The 20,696-nt window shown below is 45.8% G+C and overlaps 1 protein-coding gene across 11 annotated transcripts in view; it reads right to left on the minus strand.

The window, feature by feature from the left end:
* The window catches only part of RYR1 (ryanodine receptor 1), a 1,215,008-nt gene extending 1,200,586 nt beyond the window's left edge, over positions 1–14,422 (minus strand). For all 11 annotated transcript variants that reach the window (XM_086938669.1, XM_086938668.1, XM_086938662.1 and 8 more), the window contains exon 1: positions 13,578–14,422. In XM_086938669.1, the coding sequence (XP_086794795.1) occupies positions 13,578–13,625 (48 nt within the window). In that variant the 5' untranslated portion in view covers positions 13,626–14,422. The remainder of the gene's footprint in view (positions 1–13,577) is intronic.
* Between the last annotated feature and the right edge of the window lie 6,274 nt (positions 14,423–20,696).

Genomic DNA, 20,696 nt, shown 5'->3' on the forward strand with positions numbered 1-20,696 from the left:
CATCGTCGACCATACAGTGCAACTGATGGTGCGTTTTCCACTGTGGCTCTGATAAATAACCCACTAAACGTGCTCAAATATTTCGTTTTGTAAATCATTGCTTTGAGCCACATTGTTCACTGGATACACTGTATATATTTAAGCACCCTTGCACCATGCGCCTTTTCCGCTGTTTACAAAATTGCCACTTGCGTTGCCACCTTTTGTGTCACGTACACATTTAGAGCACCCAGTCCAATTCAGGTTGTTTGATATTTGTTTACCTACAGTGCTGTTACGACTGTATGCATTATTTTAAGTTCAATTATATGTTGCCATGAGCACATTTCTAAAATCATTACTTGTGTCTCCTTGTCTTTGTTCACGTAATGCTTGATGCATACATGTCTAACTGCCTTCTAGAATAATACCAGTTGAGATATTGTTTGCTTATTCTCAGATCTTGAATACAGCATGTCTCGAAGAGACAAGCAAGCGCTGCCTGGGCGAGACCTCAAAACGGATGGATGGTCAGTGTGGGCGCAACTTTTGCTGAATGGGGGGGGGTTGCACATTTACCTGACGCAAGGTCACCCAAGGTATTACATGGGCAATGATACATTGTACTGTGTGTTTTGTCTCTTCTGGTGACGTGCATAACCATATTGGGGCTCAATTAAAGTTTTAGCCATATACGCCTGTTACTGCCTTTGTGTACTGCCTAAAGGTTTTTCATGGGGCTCTTCAGACAATCAACATCCGGTGGATGATTCCACTAGTTTACCAAGCGCACTCCTGTATTTAGAGTATAACTAATGTAAACAATTGATAACCATGAATAATGCAATTAATCACTCAAAGAAAAAATTATTCTTCCAAACATAGCTTTATGTAATCTTCAACATGTAAATCATATTTGTTTCAACATATTGATTTTGGAATCAATTTAGGACATCAATACAAACTTTGAAAATTTACAATTCATTATCACCAAAACACAAAGTTATTGTAATGACTCTAATGCTGAGAACTCATAAATGAAAACACAGTTGAGAAATAGGCCCAATGCATTTCGGGGGGTTCCCTTCTTCAGGGGCACTGAAAAAATAAAACAATGTGTCAATAATTTACATAAACATTCTTATTGTTAAACAAAACTTCAACTCAAAGCTCATTTAAACAATTTGCGAAGGCAGTTCATAAGAAACACTGGTAATGAATATGTTTATTCGAGCATCTAATTTATTCAATTGATTTGATAAATACTGTAATTGCGGATATCTTATACAGGTCAACAATTGGAGATGAAAAAGAAAGATGAACACTGTGTTTAAGAAAGCTCATCCGTTGTTATGGGGCGATATTACAATTCAAGATTGGTGACTCAAAGTCAGATAAACTACAAGTTGTGAACTCTTTTGCGTGTGTTGAAAAGACACTATTATACTCACATCTCAACTACTCGATATTATTTAGAAGAATTCCAAAACTCAGACATGTAGAAATATCAATGGTCAATCTTTCAGCTGAAAAACGAAAATGACAAGATGCATGTTTGTCAGCATCATCACTAATCAATTCAGAGGCCTGAATGAAAATCTACCACTCATAGTGTGCGCTTACGTGATGCTATGGTAGCTGTGACTGAAAGAAGTCAAACGTAATCTGGCAATGTCAGGAGACAGTGTTCACTCTTGCACAAGCACTGAAGCCATCTGCACTCAAACGTGCAACGACCGCTGTGGGGATTGATTCTTGATGATATATTATCTGTGGCACAAAAAAACGAAAACACAAAAAGGACTTCCCTTATAACCAAAAAGTGAATGTATTGAGAAATTCGTGACCAAATCAAGCAACTGAAGTAAGCATTTCACGTGTCAACAATGTCGTTCTTGGATAATCTCAAACTTGGCCAACGTGTAACCATGAGAGTACATGCTTGTCTAAATGCACACCCATACACTAACTATTACCCAGTGGAGTCCAACGCCTCCTAATTCAACAAAGAACTCTAACTTCCACTTGACGCAGTGACCATTTAACATAATCTACTGAATAAGAAATCTAACCCTAAGTCAAATACTGAAACCCGTCTGTATATATTCGCTCACCAGAGTTGCATAATTTCACTCCAATAAAATTCTAGGCTTCTTGGTTTAAATCTGCAAGAGAAACAAGTCTACTTTTAGAATCCAAAGTGAAAGTTACACGGGCTATCTGCTCGTACCAACTCAACCACACGTTGACTCACCTCTAACTCCACAAAATGACTCCGTGATACTTCCAAACACCGCCACGAATTAAGAGTTTGGCAATTTGCTACCGTCTTAAATACTCGCGTTTGTTTGATAAACAAGAAAAAAGACTACCGGGTGTCTTCCGCTACGTGTTCCCACGTGAAGTCCATCGATCTAGAGATAGGACTGCAAATAGTCGTCCATCTTGGAATGGACAATAAAACAAAGCTGCTGAATATCATGCCCTCATGTGCTCCCACGAGAGCACCGAAAACTTAGTAATTGGGCGGGAGATGGTTATCCCTCTTTGAATAATGAAACATTGTGGGCATGCAGAAAACTGCTGCCTGAAGTAACTAATTAGACCTGGAGTTGAGCTATTTGTTGTGGTCTATCATTTCGCATAAACAGCGTGGAAAATACACGATCAAACGTCACGTCATGATGCTATATGTTTTTCTTCTTATTTTAATCACCCTAAACTACAATGTAAGCGTGTTGTGTCCAATCTGTAAACTTATTCTGAAACAAGCCCTGTAAAAAGTCAATCCCCACAGCGGTCGTTGCACGTTTGAGTGCAGATGGCTTCAGTGCTTGTGCAAGAGTGAACACTGTCTCCTGACATTGCCAGATTACGTTTGACGTCTCTCAGTCACAGCTACCATAGCATCACGTAAGCGCACACTATGAGTGGTAGAATTTCATTCAGGCCTCTGAATTGATTAGTGATGATGCTGACAAACATGCATCTTGTCATTTTCGTTTTTCAGCTGAAAGATTGACCATTGATATTTCTACATGTCTGAGTTTTGGAATTCTTCTAAATAATATCGAGTAGTTGAGATGTGAGTATAATAGTGTCTTTTCAACACACGCAAAAGAGTTCACAACTTGTAGTTTATCTGACTTTGAGTCACCAATCTTGAATTGTAATATCGCCCCATAACAACGGATGAGCTTTCTTAAACACAGTGTTCATCTTTCTTTTTCATCTCCAATTGTTGACCTGTATAAGATATCCGCAATTACAGTATTTATCAAATCAATTGAATAAATTAGATGCTCGAATAAACATATTCATTACCAGTGTTTCTTATGAACTGCCTTCGCAAATTGTTTAAATGAGCTTTGAGTTGAAGTTTTGTTTAACAATAAGAATGTTTATGTAAATTATTGACACATTGTTTTATTTTTTCAGTGCCCCTGAAGAAGGGAACCCCCCGAAATGCATTGGGCCTATTTCTCAACTGTGTTTTCATTTATGAGTTCTCAGCATTAGAGTCATTACAATAACTTTGTGTTTTGGTGATAATGAATTGTAAATTTTCAAAGTTTGTATTGATGTCCTAAATTGATTCCAAAATCAATATGTTGAAACAAATATGATTTACATGTTGAAGATTACATAAAGCTATGTTTGGAAGAATAATTTTTTCTTTGAGTGATTAATTGCATTATTCATGGTTATCGATTGTTTACAGTAGTTATACTCTAAATACAGGAGTGCGCTTGGTAAACTAGTGGAATCATCCACCGGATGTTGATTGTTATTTTGGGCTGGCTGCCTTATAACCAAGCAGCACACAAACAGTGTACAAACATTTATGAATAGTAAACCTGTACTAGATAAGGGAGTGCGCAGATAAGAACACATTTTTCTTAGCTCTTCAGACAATGTCTCACAGGACCTCTTCCTGTTTTTAGTATTTCTCCAACTTCTTTTTCACTGGAAGTCTTAATTTTCCACTGAGAATTTGAGGAAATAAGAGTCTTAAATGTTTTTGCATACAGTGGAGTGTTGGGGAACAGTCACCTGGTCTATGTATTAACTGTGTCTCATTATTGATAGATTACGGTTTCTCGAGTCTTTGGTTTGATTTGCGTGTATTGTTTTCCATATGCTATCCCATGATGAGGTGTCTCAGAACTGAGGCCCTAGTGAATCTTCAAATACATCCATTCTAAGTGCCACACTAAAATCTAGATTGAAGAATTTACCTCATAGATTTTGCCACATTTTGCTATCAAATGTAAAAAAGATAAAAGGGGGTTATCCTCTTATGAGGCACTAAGCTTGTACTTCCTGTTCTGTGCCATAACCTGTCACTGACCACATCCACAGGTGCTCACACACATAGTAGGTGCTTGATTCACAGTCATTTTCAAAGAGGGTTTCTCCACAGGCAGGAAGGTTTTTACTGTTGAAGGGAGAAACTGTAATCGTAAAACCTACACAAAGCGCAAGGAGTGGGTGGATAAAAGCATGGATTGTCTTGAAAGTTTGTGAATGCAGCAAACCTGTGATTTTGTTGACAATGACAAACTCCTACCAGACTCTTCCTGGAATTACTCCAGTAAAGGGCTAGCGTAACTCCCCTTTCAGAGTGGGCAGGGGATCGTATCACCTTCAAACTTAGGTCTTCAGGAAGGGATGAAAATATTTTCCCCTGGAAAGAAAAATAAAAAACGTACAATTTCACATTGGGCTGCAATGTCCTCTGGGCAAAATTGAATGCTATGTACAATTCAGCCGTAGGAAAACAGGAGTCTTGGAAACTTTCATGCACAGTTCCTCATTTTGGATTGTGTTTTCCAAATAGCAGTACTTGTTGTGGTACCCCACTGAGTTTCCTGGTTTAATCTTCTTGTATCAAAATCTTCTTGCCATCGTGTTAATCACAATTTAAATGAATACATTGGCATATTCCAGGTTTGACAGTATTCAAACATTTCTGAACCATTGATTCAGGAACCAATGCAGACATCTCAATACCAGTGACAGCGGACCAGTAGAAGACATTTTCAGAGTAGAGGCTTGACCCACTGTTGGCATCACCATAATACTTAAAGAACTCATTTCATACTTCTCCAGAATGCGATATTATGGGCACATTCCAAATGCTTTCAGAAAAGCCCTTCAGACATGCAGCAAACATTTTCCAAATGGAGACTAAAGGATGCTCCAGAGTTTTTCTCCTCGGTTATAAAGGACTCAAGATCAAAAGATAGTATAAGGGCAATACAGTTGAGAATTTAGTGTAGTCCAGTCTGTGATTCAACTGTAGTGTGCAGATCAAAGCGAGAACTTGCCACATAGAAGTTTTCATGATGTGTGTGGGATGCATAGGGACCATTATGCAAGTTTGGCATAAATGGCAGGAGCCGTGCTGGGGGCTTATACATATCTCTTACATCCGCAGGGGATATCTCATCCCCAATTACAGTATCCATCCACAAGCCCCATTTGTAAACTGACACCTAGTATGCTGTTAGGGTCCACCACTACATATGAATTCCTTTGGCGTGAAGGACTGTTATTCAACTTAAGTAATTAGCCTTTGACGTACTGGGGCCACCTGAAGGTAGGTAGAGGTAGCTTCTCTGAGAGCATTGGTGTTATGATTGCTCATACCTGAAGTGTCTCTTACATGAAACTGGTGCCGAGCAGCACCATGACTGGAACCTTTTCAAATGATCCTTGCCTAGGATACCGCCCCTTATTATCCCCAACGACGGAGAAACATTTCGTTTTGGAAAGGGAAGGGTATAGACCCAAGTAAAGATAAATATTTTATTGTCTGAAATTGCCTTTTCACTAGCTTGAGTCTAAACATTTGCCTGTACACAATTCTCATTTCTCTTATATGTTGGCCAAAAGTGAGCACAGTCTTCTAAATGTGGCCTTACAAGGGTTACCTCGCTATTACTACTTGTCATGCTTTTTTCCATGAAAAGCAAATCCGTGAGTATTTTGAAATCGTAAACGTGAATTCTGAAGCACTTATTTGCTTGCGGTCCATGACCTGAGTCTTTTTGTGTAATGTCTCTTCACTTAGTTCAGAACTCTCCATGTGTGTTATTGTGGCCTTGATGGATTCCAAACAGTGCCCACTGACACACGAGTAGAGCACACAGTGGCTTTCTGACTGAGCACAATAAGTACAGTATCTTCATGAAAAGTGTGTAGTCAGGGCCGGACTAGCCGTAGTGGGCACCAGGCGTTTTTCGGGTGGGGCCGGTTTTTGACTCATTGAGGGCTGTTTTTCTTACTCTGGCCGGTTTTGCAGCAGTTCTGCAATACCGGTTTCCTGTTACAAAAGCGCAAGCAGTGCCTGACACAAGATGTCTACCTACATAATGGCTGTCCCTAACCTGGTCATTTTTGGTATCAAACATGTTGGAATCATGCAATTATGCTGATTCCAGTCTTAGTTGCATGATGCCATGTACTGGTGGCTCCTTAGAGCACCCTCAAATACCTACCTGTGTAGCCTTACAGTGTCTGCCTGCCAGCCCACGCTGCTGCCAGCACTAGACCGTGTTCTGACCCCTGCTGATGAGCTTCACTCGGGCAGGGGAAGCTGAACAAAGGATTTTCTGTGCAGAAGAGGTGTGGCCACCTCTCCTTTAGAATTAGGTAGGGTGGGGGCACGTCAGAGCACCACCAGACTGCATTGAAGAGCACATTTGGTGCCCTCCATGCATAAAGCAGTTTTGCCCAGTTTAGGAGCTCTTGGCTCCTGCTCTGGCACAAACTACACTAAGAACAGGGTAGTGTTCACCCCGGTCCAGCTCCTCCCCAGTGAGGTGCCCAGAGATCCTCCAGGTGGCCACTTGAGTCTTCCATTGTTGAATATTGGACCCTGGGATTATCTGACTGGCTAGCCCAGCTGAGTAGTGTCCCTGCCCCCGATAGGTGGGTCACCACAGAAGAGGTCCTTCCCCTTTTTAGGGTTACGTAAGGGCTCCCCGGAGGGTGGGTCCTTGGATTCGTCCCAACAACAACTTCAAGGTCTGACTGCCTGTCATCTGAAGACTGTTTAACTTCTGCTGGTGGACACCGGAACTCCTCTGCTTCGTCGAGCCAGGACTAAAGACAACACTGCTCTCGGTGGGAAGATTCCTGCTGCAACTTTGTCTCCATGCTCTTCAAGTTTCTGCAGCTCCATTGCCATGCATCCTCAGAGTCCAGAAGGACTGTGCCTGCATCCAAGCCAGAAGGAATCTCCCTTGGAGTGAAGGAGTCACTTCCCTGCATTCGCAGGCACCTCTTCGTCGACGACCGGTTTACTGATCCTTTTGTCCCATGGATATCGACCCGGCTCTGCAATACAGGTGGTGGTTTGTTGGTTCTCCAGAGGCCTGACCAGTCTTCCCTACAACTTGGGCGGCTGTAATCCCTCTCCAGCCAATGGGAACCACCTCCCTGTGCACTGCGTCTGTTTGCTGTTGCCAAGACTCATTGGCTTTCTTCACGGAAAATCTTCAAGCTCCAAGAAGCCCCAGCCTCCAGCATCGCACAGCTCCAAAAACGACGTCCTGCCTGCATCCCCTACATTGTGGGCCTTATCTCCTGTGTGTGACTGAGGCTTCCTTACAGTTCCCCGTGCCTGCTTCCAGAGGGTCTTTGAAGGGGCTCCATCAATTTCTGCTGACTCTCCTGCGTGCTGAGGGCCAGCTCTTACCTACCTTTGCTGGTTTAGTCCCACAGACCTCACTGATCTGCAACACAGTATCTTTTACTGCAAACCATTGTTTGTGTTTGCCAAGGCTTGTTGGTGGTCATGCCAGCCACTGACCTTCCTGCACTCGTCGACAGGCGTGGGACAGCTTGTGGATGGCTCCTGTGCTCCTGCTTCGTCACCTGGTCCCCACAGCTGCTGCTATAACCTCACTGTGCTACAGTAAGAACCTCTAACAAGTTCTTCATGTCTGGATTCCATGACCTGGGTCCGAAGACCTGGTTCACAAGGCTCTGCGGCTTTTGATCCTCCACGATCCTCCATTGGAGTCAACCAGTGGTCCCGACACCACTTCACCCCTATGCACCGGGGATCCCTGATGTAGGTATCCTGGTTTCCTGGATATCCACGGATGGGGTGGATCTCCACCCTTCCTGGATCCAAGTGGTTCCTTCTGGGTCCTTTGAGAAGGGTCCTAGAACAGTAAAAATCTATTTGCGAATTACCCGGTTACCCAATGTACGTTTGACCAGGTGTAACCACTCAGCACCTGGGCGCCTTGGAGTCTCTGGCTACTCACCTTTGGGGGTTCTGTGCTCCCCCTAGGGTCCTCCATCCTTTGGTTTTAGTCCCGTTTTAGTAACCATTTCACATTCCTCTATTATTTTTATATCGTTCGTCCCCCCGCCCCTCCCCCCCATTGCTACTTAACTGTTTCTAAAGTATTTCTTGTGCGTATTTGATATCTCCGGGTTGGAGATATACCATGTTACAGTCTAGTGCGTGTGTAATAGATGCAACGTTTTTTTATACTCACCTGGTATGGTTTTTCTTGTGTGAAAGCTTGCTGGCTGTCTCAGTGGTAAATGTACCTGCTTTACACCCTCCTGAATAAGCCTTAGCTGCTCTCCACAACTACCCCTTGAGAGCTTAGGTTATCAGGGACCTAAACACTATGATTAAGGGTTGCCTGGACTCAGTGTACAGCGCCACACCATAGGTAGACACTATATACTGATCCAGCCTCCTACACAGATTATGAGAGGGATTCTTGTATGTACAAGAAACCATTGGATGTCTCTCAGTTAGGTAGTGATGGACTTGTTATTTTTTAGGCCAAATGTATCCTGTTTCATTATGAGCATTTTGTAGTCAATGGTTTGGCATACGAGCAGGCCAACAATGCACTGCCTTAGTTGACTAGTGTTCCAGCTACTGTGGGTGATTCTCACACAGAATGAATGACTGGCATGGTTTTCTTTTTGTAGTGTCAAATGGTTGGGGAAACATTTTAGTAGTATTCCTGGTTGGGGTATTGTTACTCAGATGGGCATCCCATATGATATTTGCATTTCTTACTTCGGTTATTATTGGAACTGTTTCCCATGATAATTATTGGGGATGCACAGTTAGATTTTGAGGAAGTAAGGTTGTCCTAGGACCAGTATCTCATTTTGAAGCCCTTATGCTTCGTGATGCTTTGACCCATCCAGGACTTTAGGCGGTTGTAACCCAAAGATGTATTTGTGTATCATTGGAGCTGAAGTGGAAATGGAAGTGATGGGATCACAGGTAGATGAGGGCGAGTCAACAAATAAACGGAGAGCCGAGCCAAGGGTCTGACTCCGATCTTGCAGCCCGTGCAAGAGCCGAGCCCTAAAAATATTTGCTATGTAAATCATACAACAAATATCACATAAAATATGATAGTCTCTTCAAAATTCAAAAAGTAATTTCATTAAATATGTTGAAGATTTTAAATTAATAGGGGCACATTATACCACAGCACAGTACTTATTAAAAGTGAACTCCGACATTTGAAAGTGGGGAAGCTGTGGTTTATCCAGGTTTTATGGTTTCACTTTGTTCAAATCAGTCAGTAAATGGGTATCTGTTTGTCTTGCCTTATGTTAAGGCTGTGTTTTTTTCATTTAGTGCATTTTTCTGCAATTTTTAAAATGTAGGGCAAACTCGACCCAAAGGTATCGGAGAGCTTTACATGAGTGGCAGTTACATCCCACAGGTTCACATTCGTTGTTTATAAGAATAGGGAAATTAAGTGATTTGCTCAGAATCACAGAATGATGAGCCAAAGTCAAGACTCAAACCTGCTTCCCCAGTACCACTGTTGGCAGATCGGACCGTAACGCCACATCCTGGCAGCGGTGGCTCCTCCACAGTGGCGTAGGAGCATCACCCCACTGGCTTAGAGCCAGTAGCTGAAAAATAAAACGAGCCTGCATGGGTAGGGAGCGGCGGGGCCAGGCCAACGGGCAGGGAGGAGGAATGAAGTGGATGTGCACTTCTAAGTGTGTATGTCTTTTTAGCCGGATGTCTTAGACCGGCCAAACAGACATGCACAGTTAGGTTTCTCTAATCCGCCTGCACAATACAGCTGGGTTGGAGAACCAGCATAGACTCCCTGTGCCTTAGCGAGCACTATACTAGCCCGCTCAGGCAAATCCGTGCGCTGCTCTCATGCTATTGGTAATAGCATGACAGCAGAGTGGAGATTGCACAGGGAGTCTCTGATGCTGTTGCAGTGTCTGTTCAGACTAGAAAGCAAAGGAACACTGAGGCGCGAGGCGGCTGGCAGCTTCAGGTAAGTCTTTGTTTTTTAATATTCCACCCGCACTTCCCCCTGCTCCCCCCACGCTCCCTCTCCTGCTCCCCCTCCAACCACCCTACCACTTTTTCTTTGCGTCAGCCGCCGCCGCAATCTGGGTAGAGAAAGGAAGGGAGGCAGACAGGCGGAAGCCACAAAAAAGCTTGGCTCGAGGTTCTAACAGGGCCTTGAGCTGAGCCAGAGCCAGGCTTCAGGTTGGAGCCTGGATCAAGCTTTCAGTGGCTCGCCCACCACTAATCTCAACAGAATAATGAGTGATTTGACACACATGTCGAATAATGGGGTGAACCTAGACATACTCTGTAAGTGATAGGGCAGGGTGAACAGGTGACCCAGGCTCATCCGTATTTGCAGCTGACACAATGCCTCTTGGACCCAACTTTCATGATCTCTGCCAGAAAACACACATCAGTTACCCAACCTGTGTCAGAGAATGCACAAAGTCTCCTGGTATATGCCAGAGTATATACTTCACCCTCTGATTTAAGCCTTAGATTGCACAGCCCGTGATCAGTGGAGGATTATATAGTGCATAACCTATCTTGTGCCACAGTACATACTGCACCAAGATAGATACATACATAGACAGACAGACAGACAGATAGATAGATAGATTCCTCTTGCTCCTGAATTGTCTGAATCAGGTGTATTTGGGCGGATCGGCAGGGCAGTGTGGGAGGCAGGTCACATAAAATACTTACGTTACTAGCCCATGAAGTGAACATTGAAGCTCTAATTTAAGACCGGTCTATGTCACAGTTTTTGGCTAGCTGGCATCTTTAATAGTTGGCAAGCTGGAACAGCAATATATTTCCATCTTAGTGGTAAATGTTTGTAATTTCAGCTTTAAGCTAAGCCTGTGGTTGGAAATGTCATAGCACTTTACAGCATCTCGAAAGTAATTACAGAACACAATTTCCTAATACAATGCAAAATAACAATGTAACAAAAAAACATAACTGGAAACAATACAGCAAAACAATAAAAATAGAATGCAGCACAACGACACTAAAACGCAACAATTCAATGCATTAATACTGCACAAAACATAGCACAAAATACAGCACATCACAAGAAAGACTGCAGCCATGAGCTTGTCATATAATGATACCTACACAAACATGCTTTCATTATAAGGTGGTAAAAGGTGTTTGCATCAATCACTAACTTACTTAGCACCAAAAGTACGTAATATCGCCAGTCAAAATTGTTTTGTGACCCAGATCTTACTGTTTAGGTTCGATGCTTTTGTGCAAGGATGTGCACTATACACATCAAGCTAGCCTGGCTGATGAGGAGTGATACCCCCAAACCGGTCCGAGGAAGCTTGTTTCCAGTCCAGGGAGGACCTGGCCTGGTAGTTTGGGCTGGACTGTTCCCATGGGGAGCGGGGTCAAGACTAATTTGCATATGGCTGGGTCCAAACTAAGGTAGCACGGTGAGCAAAAAAACAATGTATTTAACCCACATCTGTAACTGGGGGTGAGTGTTTGAGAATGTTCAGCTTTCCATCCATCATCAGTTGTGTTACTATACATACCTGTCATGTGCTGGCTAAAAATGATAACGTGCAGCAACATGATCATTCCAGCCCAGTTTGATCAGATGGATTAAAGCCTTTCGGCTTTTAAACAGCGTCCCTTGTTCTTTGAGCAGTTTTTGCTACCCAAGACCCCACGTAACTCAGCTCATGAAAGGCCGCAGTGTACACCTCAAGAAATAGCTCAATCGTTTGAGCGTTCTTGTGTGATAATACACCTTGCGTGTTTGTATAGAACGTGTTTAAGACAATTTGTATTGTGCTTTCCATATTGTTTAAAAATAAATGTATACCAGAAAGACGGCATGCAGTGGTTGTGAGCTGGGATCCTGCTTACAATTAATCTAAATCATACCTCTGACAACTCCCTATAGAGGAGCTATGTGAAATCCCACGTGGGGAGAGTTAAACACTTCTTACAGGCTCGTGTATGTAACAGTAGTGCTGCACCTCAGGTTACCTTGATCCTACAGGTGCAGGTCTCCAACAGTTCTATTTCAGCACAGTAGTTAACAGTCTCGGGTCCCACGCAACAGAGCTGACCTGTATGTTACACAGATCTTAAAAGCACAGGCCTGAAATCTGAAATACCAGAGCTACCTTCAGGTTACCCAGAAATTACAAGTTTGATCATCATACAGACCGCGACGCACATCATACAGTCTCAAGTCTTAGACACCACAGGTTTCCCACATCAGACGAGCCATGCTCGCTCAAACAGCAGTGTTCTATTTTGGACTAACACAAACATCACAACCCCAGTCCTTAGATAGAAGAAGCAGTCTGCAGAGGAAGTGTTGTGTTTCCTTTGGGGATACATAGGATCTAGGACATAGTTATTCAAACATCCTATACGAATGGGCCATATTCAATACAGACTAAGACCAACTATTCTTGTAGGGGCAAATGGCTTCCAGGAGAGTTTCAGAATCCTTCCCGCTACACCCACCCTTCTGACCCCTCCTCCCTTGGGCGCCTCCAGTTGGCTTCAGCAATCTTTAAAGACCTGCATCTGTCAAGGGGCTGTTTAAATAAAGACCTGAAAGGAGAAACCAGCCTTCCAAGCTGACCGACTCAGCAATATCCCAAAACTATCCACAAGTCTCCCACCTTCCTCTGCTTCCCTCCCTCCTCATCGCCACTACCAGCAGCAGCATCAGTACAAATATACTAAAGAGGAGGGGGTAGTTGAAGCTAAAAGCAAGTTTCACATCCCTCATCCCTTGGTGTATGTGTAAGGAACTATTTATAAACAGCTGACCAACTCGCTCAGTACAGGACCCAAATGTGGTTGCTGTCGCTCTGCAGTTCTTTGGTGGGTGGTTTTCTGGGGCTGGGAGATACTCTTTTTACACCAGATGCAATTTGTTTATTACATTCAAAACAAAAAGTCAATTTATTTTTATATAGTGCTTAACTAGTTCGCAGTCCCACCCCCTCTTCTCCAAATATTTTTATTGGATACACCAAATATGAAATTACTTATATTGAGGGAACTTTAGAACTCCGGATCCTTCGTTTTGGGCCTCAAATTTCCATGCTACATTCATGACTCCTTCGATCTTCAGTTCTCTGAATAGCTTGAAATAGGAACTCATAAGTATTCATGTCGATCTTATTAGCAATCAGGCCCAAACAGTGTCACCCACACCTGCCTTTCTACATCCAAAAACGAACGCCACCACAATGGCACCCCAATGCAGCTGCCATGACTGTCAAACACTACTCACAGTTCTCAGAAACTGGATCTCGTCCTCTCCCTCTCCTCCCTCAGCCATGGCTCCTTAGGATTGGAGGCGGCAGCTTGTCGATGGGGTTCTGTAGTTGGTTTGGAAGTTGCTCCTGCTTTTCTCCTGCTTGGGTATGGTCTTTCACTAACTCTTCCAAGCCCTCTTCACACTGGGGTGGAAGACCCACTGGGTGTTCTTTGCACGTGCTTGGTGCTGTTATTCTTAAGAGTTGATTGCGGCTGTCGTCTGTGGGTCACCTTCTTCCACGCTGTTTAGTTTGGGGGTCAAGGAAAGCTGTTGACAGCTCTGTTAAAGTCGTTGGAGACCAGACTGAAGGCTTTTGGGTGTTTGGACTGTCAGTAGGACAGTTTAACTTTTTGGAAAGGTTCAGGAATGTCAATAGCAGAATTGGTTGTTCTTAATGCGGTTGAGTATGACGACGACTCACTTAACACCTCTTCAGACTGGGTTGAATCTGGCTTTTGGGGTCAGGCTTGTTGTCACACGTCGGAGCTGTCGTTCTTTGGTTTAGGCTGTCGCTGTTTGGACAGGGTTGTAGGGTTTTGTAAGTTCGTCAATCTTCTCGTACTGGTTGGGGCTTTGACTTGCTCTAACGAACGCGCTTGGGGCGGGTAGTAGTAGCTGTCGCTCGCTCCGCTGAGGGTTCTTCGGGGCTGGTTGTGGCGCCCTCGCCAGCGCTGCGGGTGTTCTGTGGGCAGCGGCAGCGCTGTCGCTAGCTCCCCGGAGCGCTCGGTGGGTCGGGTCTGGGCGCTCTTAACGTGTCTCTCGATCAGCTGCCGCTAGCAGACAGCTCGCAGCACCAGCAGGGCACACCGGCTGCCTAAGACTCAGACATATTCTGCAGCCAGTCAGGTGGAGCTGGACCCTCCTCCTCACAGGCTGGCGATTGGAAGACGAGACCCCCGCCTCTCTGACAGGCAACCCGAGGAGACCTCCCAGTGCCGTCTGTGAGGAGAACGCCTGAGCCTCCCAAGGACAGCGATCTGCGGCTGTCACACGCACGCGCCACTCCCTCGTGTCCCACTGAAGAGGCACTGTCCAGAATTTGAGACATAGAAGTGGGGTTGGAAATGATTTTGCCATGTTAAAAATAAACATCATCCTGTTCAATGGAAATGTTGGAACACGTCACTTCTTACCAACATGCCCCTGCAGAGCTGGGAGGCAGGCGGTGGAACCATTCGGAGACCAACTGATTGTACATTTCATCCCAGGACACCAGGTCTACCAGATTGCGGCTCTGTAAACATGTCTTTCACGTGCCAGGCCTTTACTCCGGGCTAGCCAGGGATGACTGAACAATGTCCTTGGTGATCATTTTCGTTTGTTGTCTGTTGTTCCCCGTGGATCGGATGCGCAGCAATTTGATTAGCCATGTTCCCTTTCGCATATGTTAGTTAGCGCGGTATAGCAGTCAGGCCAATTCAAGCAGGTGGGCGTGACGCTTTTGAACTCCGACAATGAGACGTAGATGTCACACGCAATAATGGCCAGTGCAAAGTAAGACTATGTCACAAAGGGACAGAACTTGTGGGCATCAGAGGAGATTATTATGTGGCAGCCTTAATTATGCGGTACAAAAAGACAAATTATGCAGCATATGGAAACCGTGGCAAACTCTGAGCTACACATTCTGTCAATACACATAGTAATCGATATAATAGAAATCCTAATGCCAGGTGGTTAAAGTGGATTAACATAGTTATAGGAACTGATTTGAGTGCGCATTGTTGGAACGGACTGTTTTGTCACCAAAAAGAGAAACATATCGTGAAATACTCTGTTGGCCTCTCGCTTATACGTTATTTCTTGTAAAATATTTAGTCAATCTCCAATCTTGACTAATCGTACACATGTCTTTATTTGATATTTAGAGCATACATTGCAAACATTCAAATATATCCACAAAATGTGAGAACCACGCGATTTTTAATCACTGTTCACAGAATGTGAGAGATATCTTACTAAAATTGGAACCTGTGCCATGTATTGTGGTGTAGCGCTCTAGTGTTCCTGTCACGTGTGGTGACTGGGAATGCTGGGAGCGTGGGGCAGCCATTTTGGGCGAGAGCCGCAGTTATCGAGCGGAGTGAGTAAACGCTGTTCCCGGCGCTCTCCGGGGATTAAAGAGTATAACTAACACACACCACGAGTGTCCGCCTCATTATTGGCCCAAGGCATATACCACAAATTGGCGACGAGGCTGAGGGGGACACATCGACAGTCCCGGCAGACCGCGCACGCGCCGACCATACCAGGTCAAGGAGGCGGCCGGCAAACCCCGGAGAGCATGGCAGCGGGACACGGAGCTGCCTCCCTGCAGGTACCACTCTCACACTCCACCAGCGTATCGGCAGAGCAGCAGGGAGGCCACGAGAGACAGTGCGCAACAAGCACCAATAACCACACAGAAGGGGAGACCTGACAGCCTGCATTAACCATAAGTGGGGCAGTGCCCAACACCTGTGAATTTGCAGAGCATACATGGGGATCGCACAGGGCAGCGAGTAAGGAGCCAGTCCCTCTCCAGGATAGCCATAACGGCAGACAGCAGCGGGGAGAGACACGGTGCCCATCACTCTCTGCAACATTGCCTTCCTCTGCCACCAGGCCCACAGCAACGCTCCCGGGCCGCCCAGTTACCACTAGTGACTCATCAACCGCTACCTAAGGAGCCCCCATGCTCGCAAAGCCCAGGCCAGCCCCCGGCACCTGACCCTGGCGCACCAAAGCCAAGACCATGTGGGCAACGACCTCACGTCCCAGGCAGGGCCTGCTGTGCAGCACGATCAAGTTGCGCCTGGTAGCCCCCGCACACGACAGAAGGCTCCCCACCGCAACGGCCGGCCAGTATGTGTGCCCAAACATTCTCCCTTACAAACCCAGTCCCCTTTCTGCCAAAACCTGGAGAGCTGGCCATAAAATGGGAAGACTGGAAAGGATACTTTTTGAACTATTTATCTGCGCTGGAGGATGAAGGGGAGGAAGTTTTTCAGAGTAAACTCAGGAAAAAAAAATCCTGTTGCACAACTTAGGGCCGGAAGGCCTTAGAGTGTTCTTGAGCATGGTGAAAAAGACTAGGCCCCCTGAGGAGGACAATGTATTCCAACATGCGTTAGAGGACCTGGACAGTCATTACCAGCCAGTACTATGCACTCCCATCGACCGCTTTAACTTCTTTCAACGGAAACAGTCCTTGGGGGAGTCAGTAGATGACTATGTAGCGGCGCTTAAGAGGTTAGCTATCACCTGCAAATTTGGCTTGCTTCACGATACTTTATACGTGATCAGATAATCATGCACACCGTGAAAACGTCCATACAAGAGAAGCAATGGGTCAGTGGCGATGCCCCCCTCAAAGAGAAAGCAGCCATGGTCAAGAAAGCTGAACTCTCAAAACGGTGTGCAGAAGCGGCAAAGAGAGACAGCGCGAGTAAAGCCACAGTGTGCAAAGTAACGGACACTACCTCCCAAGTGCACAAGCCGCCGCCCACGACAGGCACGAGGCAGCCCAAGAAATTCACACCCAAGACGCCCGTATCCCAAAGGACCCCTGGGGACAACAATAACGGCTGCTACTGGTGTGGCAGCCGAGCACATGCAGCCAATGAGAGGCGATGCCCGGCCTTCAGAGCCAAATGTTTGTATTGTGGGGTATTGGGACATTTTGAGAAAGTGTGCAGGCGCAAGCCCGCTGTGAAATGTGTCATGCTGGACTTGGACACAGAAGAGGCGGTGGGCGAGGAAGAAGAGGATTGTGTTCTGTGCATTGATAACTAGATTTTGGGCATAGACTGTTCCAGGAATAAGAAGCCTTCATGTATACTATGCATAGGGCGGGTACAAGTATCCATGGTTGCAGACTCAGGGTTCCCGTACACCATCATCCAACGCAACATCTGGGACCGAGATTTCACACACACCATAGGCACTCACCTGCTCCCCACAGACATCCACCCAGTCACCTTCACAGGGGAGCCTATTCCCATGGTGGGGTTCCGCCCACTTCAGTTTGAGGTCAAAGGCAGAACCGTGGAGGGCAAGCTGTATTTGGCGGAAAAAGGGCCCTTAGTGCTGGTATGGGTTGACCAGGGAGCTTTAGGGATTCAACTAAACCCCGGGGGCAAGACGCAAGTACTCATGACAGACCACACACAAACGTATGAGAACAACACATGGAAGGCAGACTTTCCAGTCGTCTTTAGTGGCACCGTAGGGAAACTAAGTTCTCACACATATTATGCCTCAAGGAGGGCGCCAAGCCAGTAAGTCATAAGGTGAGGAACATTCCATTCAATTGCAGGGAAGCAGTACAACAGGAACTACAACGCCTAGAGGACAATGGAGTAATAGAACCCATTGATTGCGCAGAATGGCTAGCGCCATTAGTAGTAGCCCGGAAACCCAACGGAAACGTGCGCCTCTGCATAGACTTGCGAGAACTCAATAAAAACATAGTAGTGGACAAGTTCCAGTTGCCAAAAATAAATGAGATGTTGGCCCAGACCAAAGACATTAAATGGTTCTCCACGATAGACCTCGCCTCGGCGTACCACCAGATTGCGCTACACCCCACCTGCAAAAAACTCACGTCCTTTATCACGCCATTTGGTTGCTCCAGATTTCGGAGGATGCCCTTCAGATTAGCATCTGCAGCAGCAGTGTTTCAAAAGTTGATGCACAAGCTATTCAAAGACACCAAGGGAGTGCAATACTTCCAGGACGATATCCTAATAATGGGAAAGACCAAAGCAGACCATGACGCCAAGCTAGTCATGGTGTTACGTATACTATGACGGTCTCACAGCGGAGTGGGACAAATGCAAATTCGGCCTACGCTCAGTCACATACCTGGACCATGAAATAAGTGACAAAGAAATTGCGCCCAAACGTGCCAATGTGGAAGCCATTAAGAATGCACCCACACCCCGAAACAAAGATGTCCGCTCCTTCCTCGGAATGGCAGAGTTCCAGAGCAAATTTGTGCCACATTTCGCCACCAAGACGCACCACCTATGCCAGATACTCATGGAAAGGAACGCCTTCGCATGGCCGGTGGGTGCCCACGAGGAATTCCAACAAATAAAAGACGACGTTTGCGCGGCCCTGCCCTTACACAGCTTCGACCAAAACGCGTTATCATTCTCACCACTGACGTGAGTGACAGGGGGCTGGGCGCAGTCCTAATGCAGAGATCCAAGGAGGGGGAAGCCACAACGGTGAGCTTCGCGTCTCGCTCCCTCGCTCCCAACGAAGAAAAGTTTAGCATCATTGAAAAGGAGATGTTAGCAGCGATCTGGGCGATGGAAAGATTCCGCCAGTTCCTCTGGGGTTCCAGATTTCTCCTCAGAACAGACCAGAAGCCGTTGGTCAAAGTGCTGACGTCCAGGGACACGCCAGCGCCACTCCAGGCATTGTGAAAATGACGCTCAGACTGCTCAACTTTGTGTACAATATAGAATACCTACCAGGCACCAAGAACAAGGTCGCAGACTACCTCAGCAGAGGAGCAGCAATGGAAGCGGCACCGGAGCGCATAGATTGGGACGAGTGCATGATAGCCTTTGCGGAGGACCAAGAAGCTTCTATAAGTGCACAAGACTTGGAAATGGCATATGAAGAGGACACAGATCTCACGACCGTCAAACGATTCGTCATGAGGGGATGGCCAGAGAAGAAGCACATGGACACCGAACTTCAGAAATTCTGGGCGGTCCGAGAAGAAATAACCGTAGGAGATGATGCCACATTCCTTCTATGGGGAGACAAGGTGGTCCCCCCACGGCAACTGGTGGACTGCCTGCTGACGATCCTGCATGAAGGTCATCTAGGGATTGTCAAAACGAAGCAAAGAGTCAAACAAGCGTATTGGTGGCCAGCAATGGACAACCAGGTGGGGAAGCACGTTCGTGCTTGTGAGCAGTGCATTAATGCAGACAAAACACAAATCATGCTACGACCGCCATTGGGAAAGTTCATCAACCCATGGGAAGAACTGTCAGTGGACATTCTGGGCCCTATTGTGGATGCACAGAGCATTCCCAAGTACGCCATCGCCCTCATAGACCGATATTCCAAGTGGCCAGAAGTTGACCTGTGTGAAACTGCAGACACGGACACAATCCTAGCTTTTCTCACTGCCACCTTCTTAAGAGAAGGCATACCAAAGGTCATCACGTGTGATAATGGTCCACAGTTCACATCTGATAAATGATAAATGGAGAGCATTCATGGAACAGAATGGCATCGTGACCAAGCATACCCCGGTGTATCATTCGGCGGGGAACGGTCTTGCAGAGAGGTTTAACCGAGTGCTCATGGGATCGGTACAAGCAGCCATCAGCACTGGGAAGAACTGGGAGTCGGAACTCAGATGCACAGTGTGGGCATACCGCATTACCCCATCTATGACCAGGTATAGTCCTTTCAAGATCCTGCGGGGTCGTGACTAGGGGTGGGCGGAATTTACGTAATCACGTTACGCAAATCTCTACGAAACGGTAAAAAATCTCTGCAAACATGCAGAAATTGCTTGTTCGCGATGCTTTTTTCCTGTTCGCAATTGCTGTTTGCGTGCTCGAGGGAAATATCTTGTGAACACGCATTTTGAGAACGCGAACAAGGAAAACATTTTGCGAAGTCACGGAACGTAGAATTTTGGGCAATTCGGTGTTATCCGCGGAACGCAAAATTACCCAAATTCAATGAGCGGAACGGAATTTGCCACCCAGGCCTAGTCGTGACTCGTTCACGAGAGAGAACGCGGCATGGATGCAGCTCACCTTACAAAGCAAATAGTCGCCAGCTATAGTGCGAAGCAACTTGGAGAAAGCACAAAGAATTTACATGGACCAGTACAACAAGCGACACAAAGTCAAGGAAGTGTCACTGGAGAAAGGGGAATGGGTCAAAGTGAAGCTAGCACAGCTAAAGAAACATTGGAAATGCAATAGGTCACGGATTCATTTGAGTTAGAGAAAATGGCATTGTAAATGGCAATGTCTTTTCGCCATGGAGTGTATGCATGTGGTGTGGATCACCCTGCATACTCAAAGACTGGTCACCCTGCATACTCACATTCTGCTCACCCTGCATACT

The sequence above is a fragment of the Lissotriton vulgaris genome, chromosome 9 (assembly GCF_964263255.1).
Source record: "Lissotriton vulgaris chromosome 9, aLisVul1.2, whole genome shotgun sequence".
Classification (NCBI taxonomy): Eukaryota; Metazoa; Chordata; class Amphibia; order Caudata; family Salamandridae; genus Lissotriton; species Lissotriton vulgaris.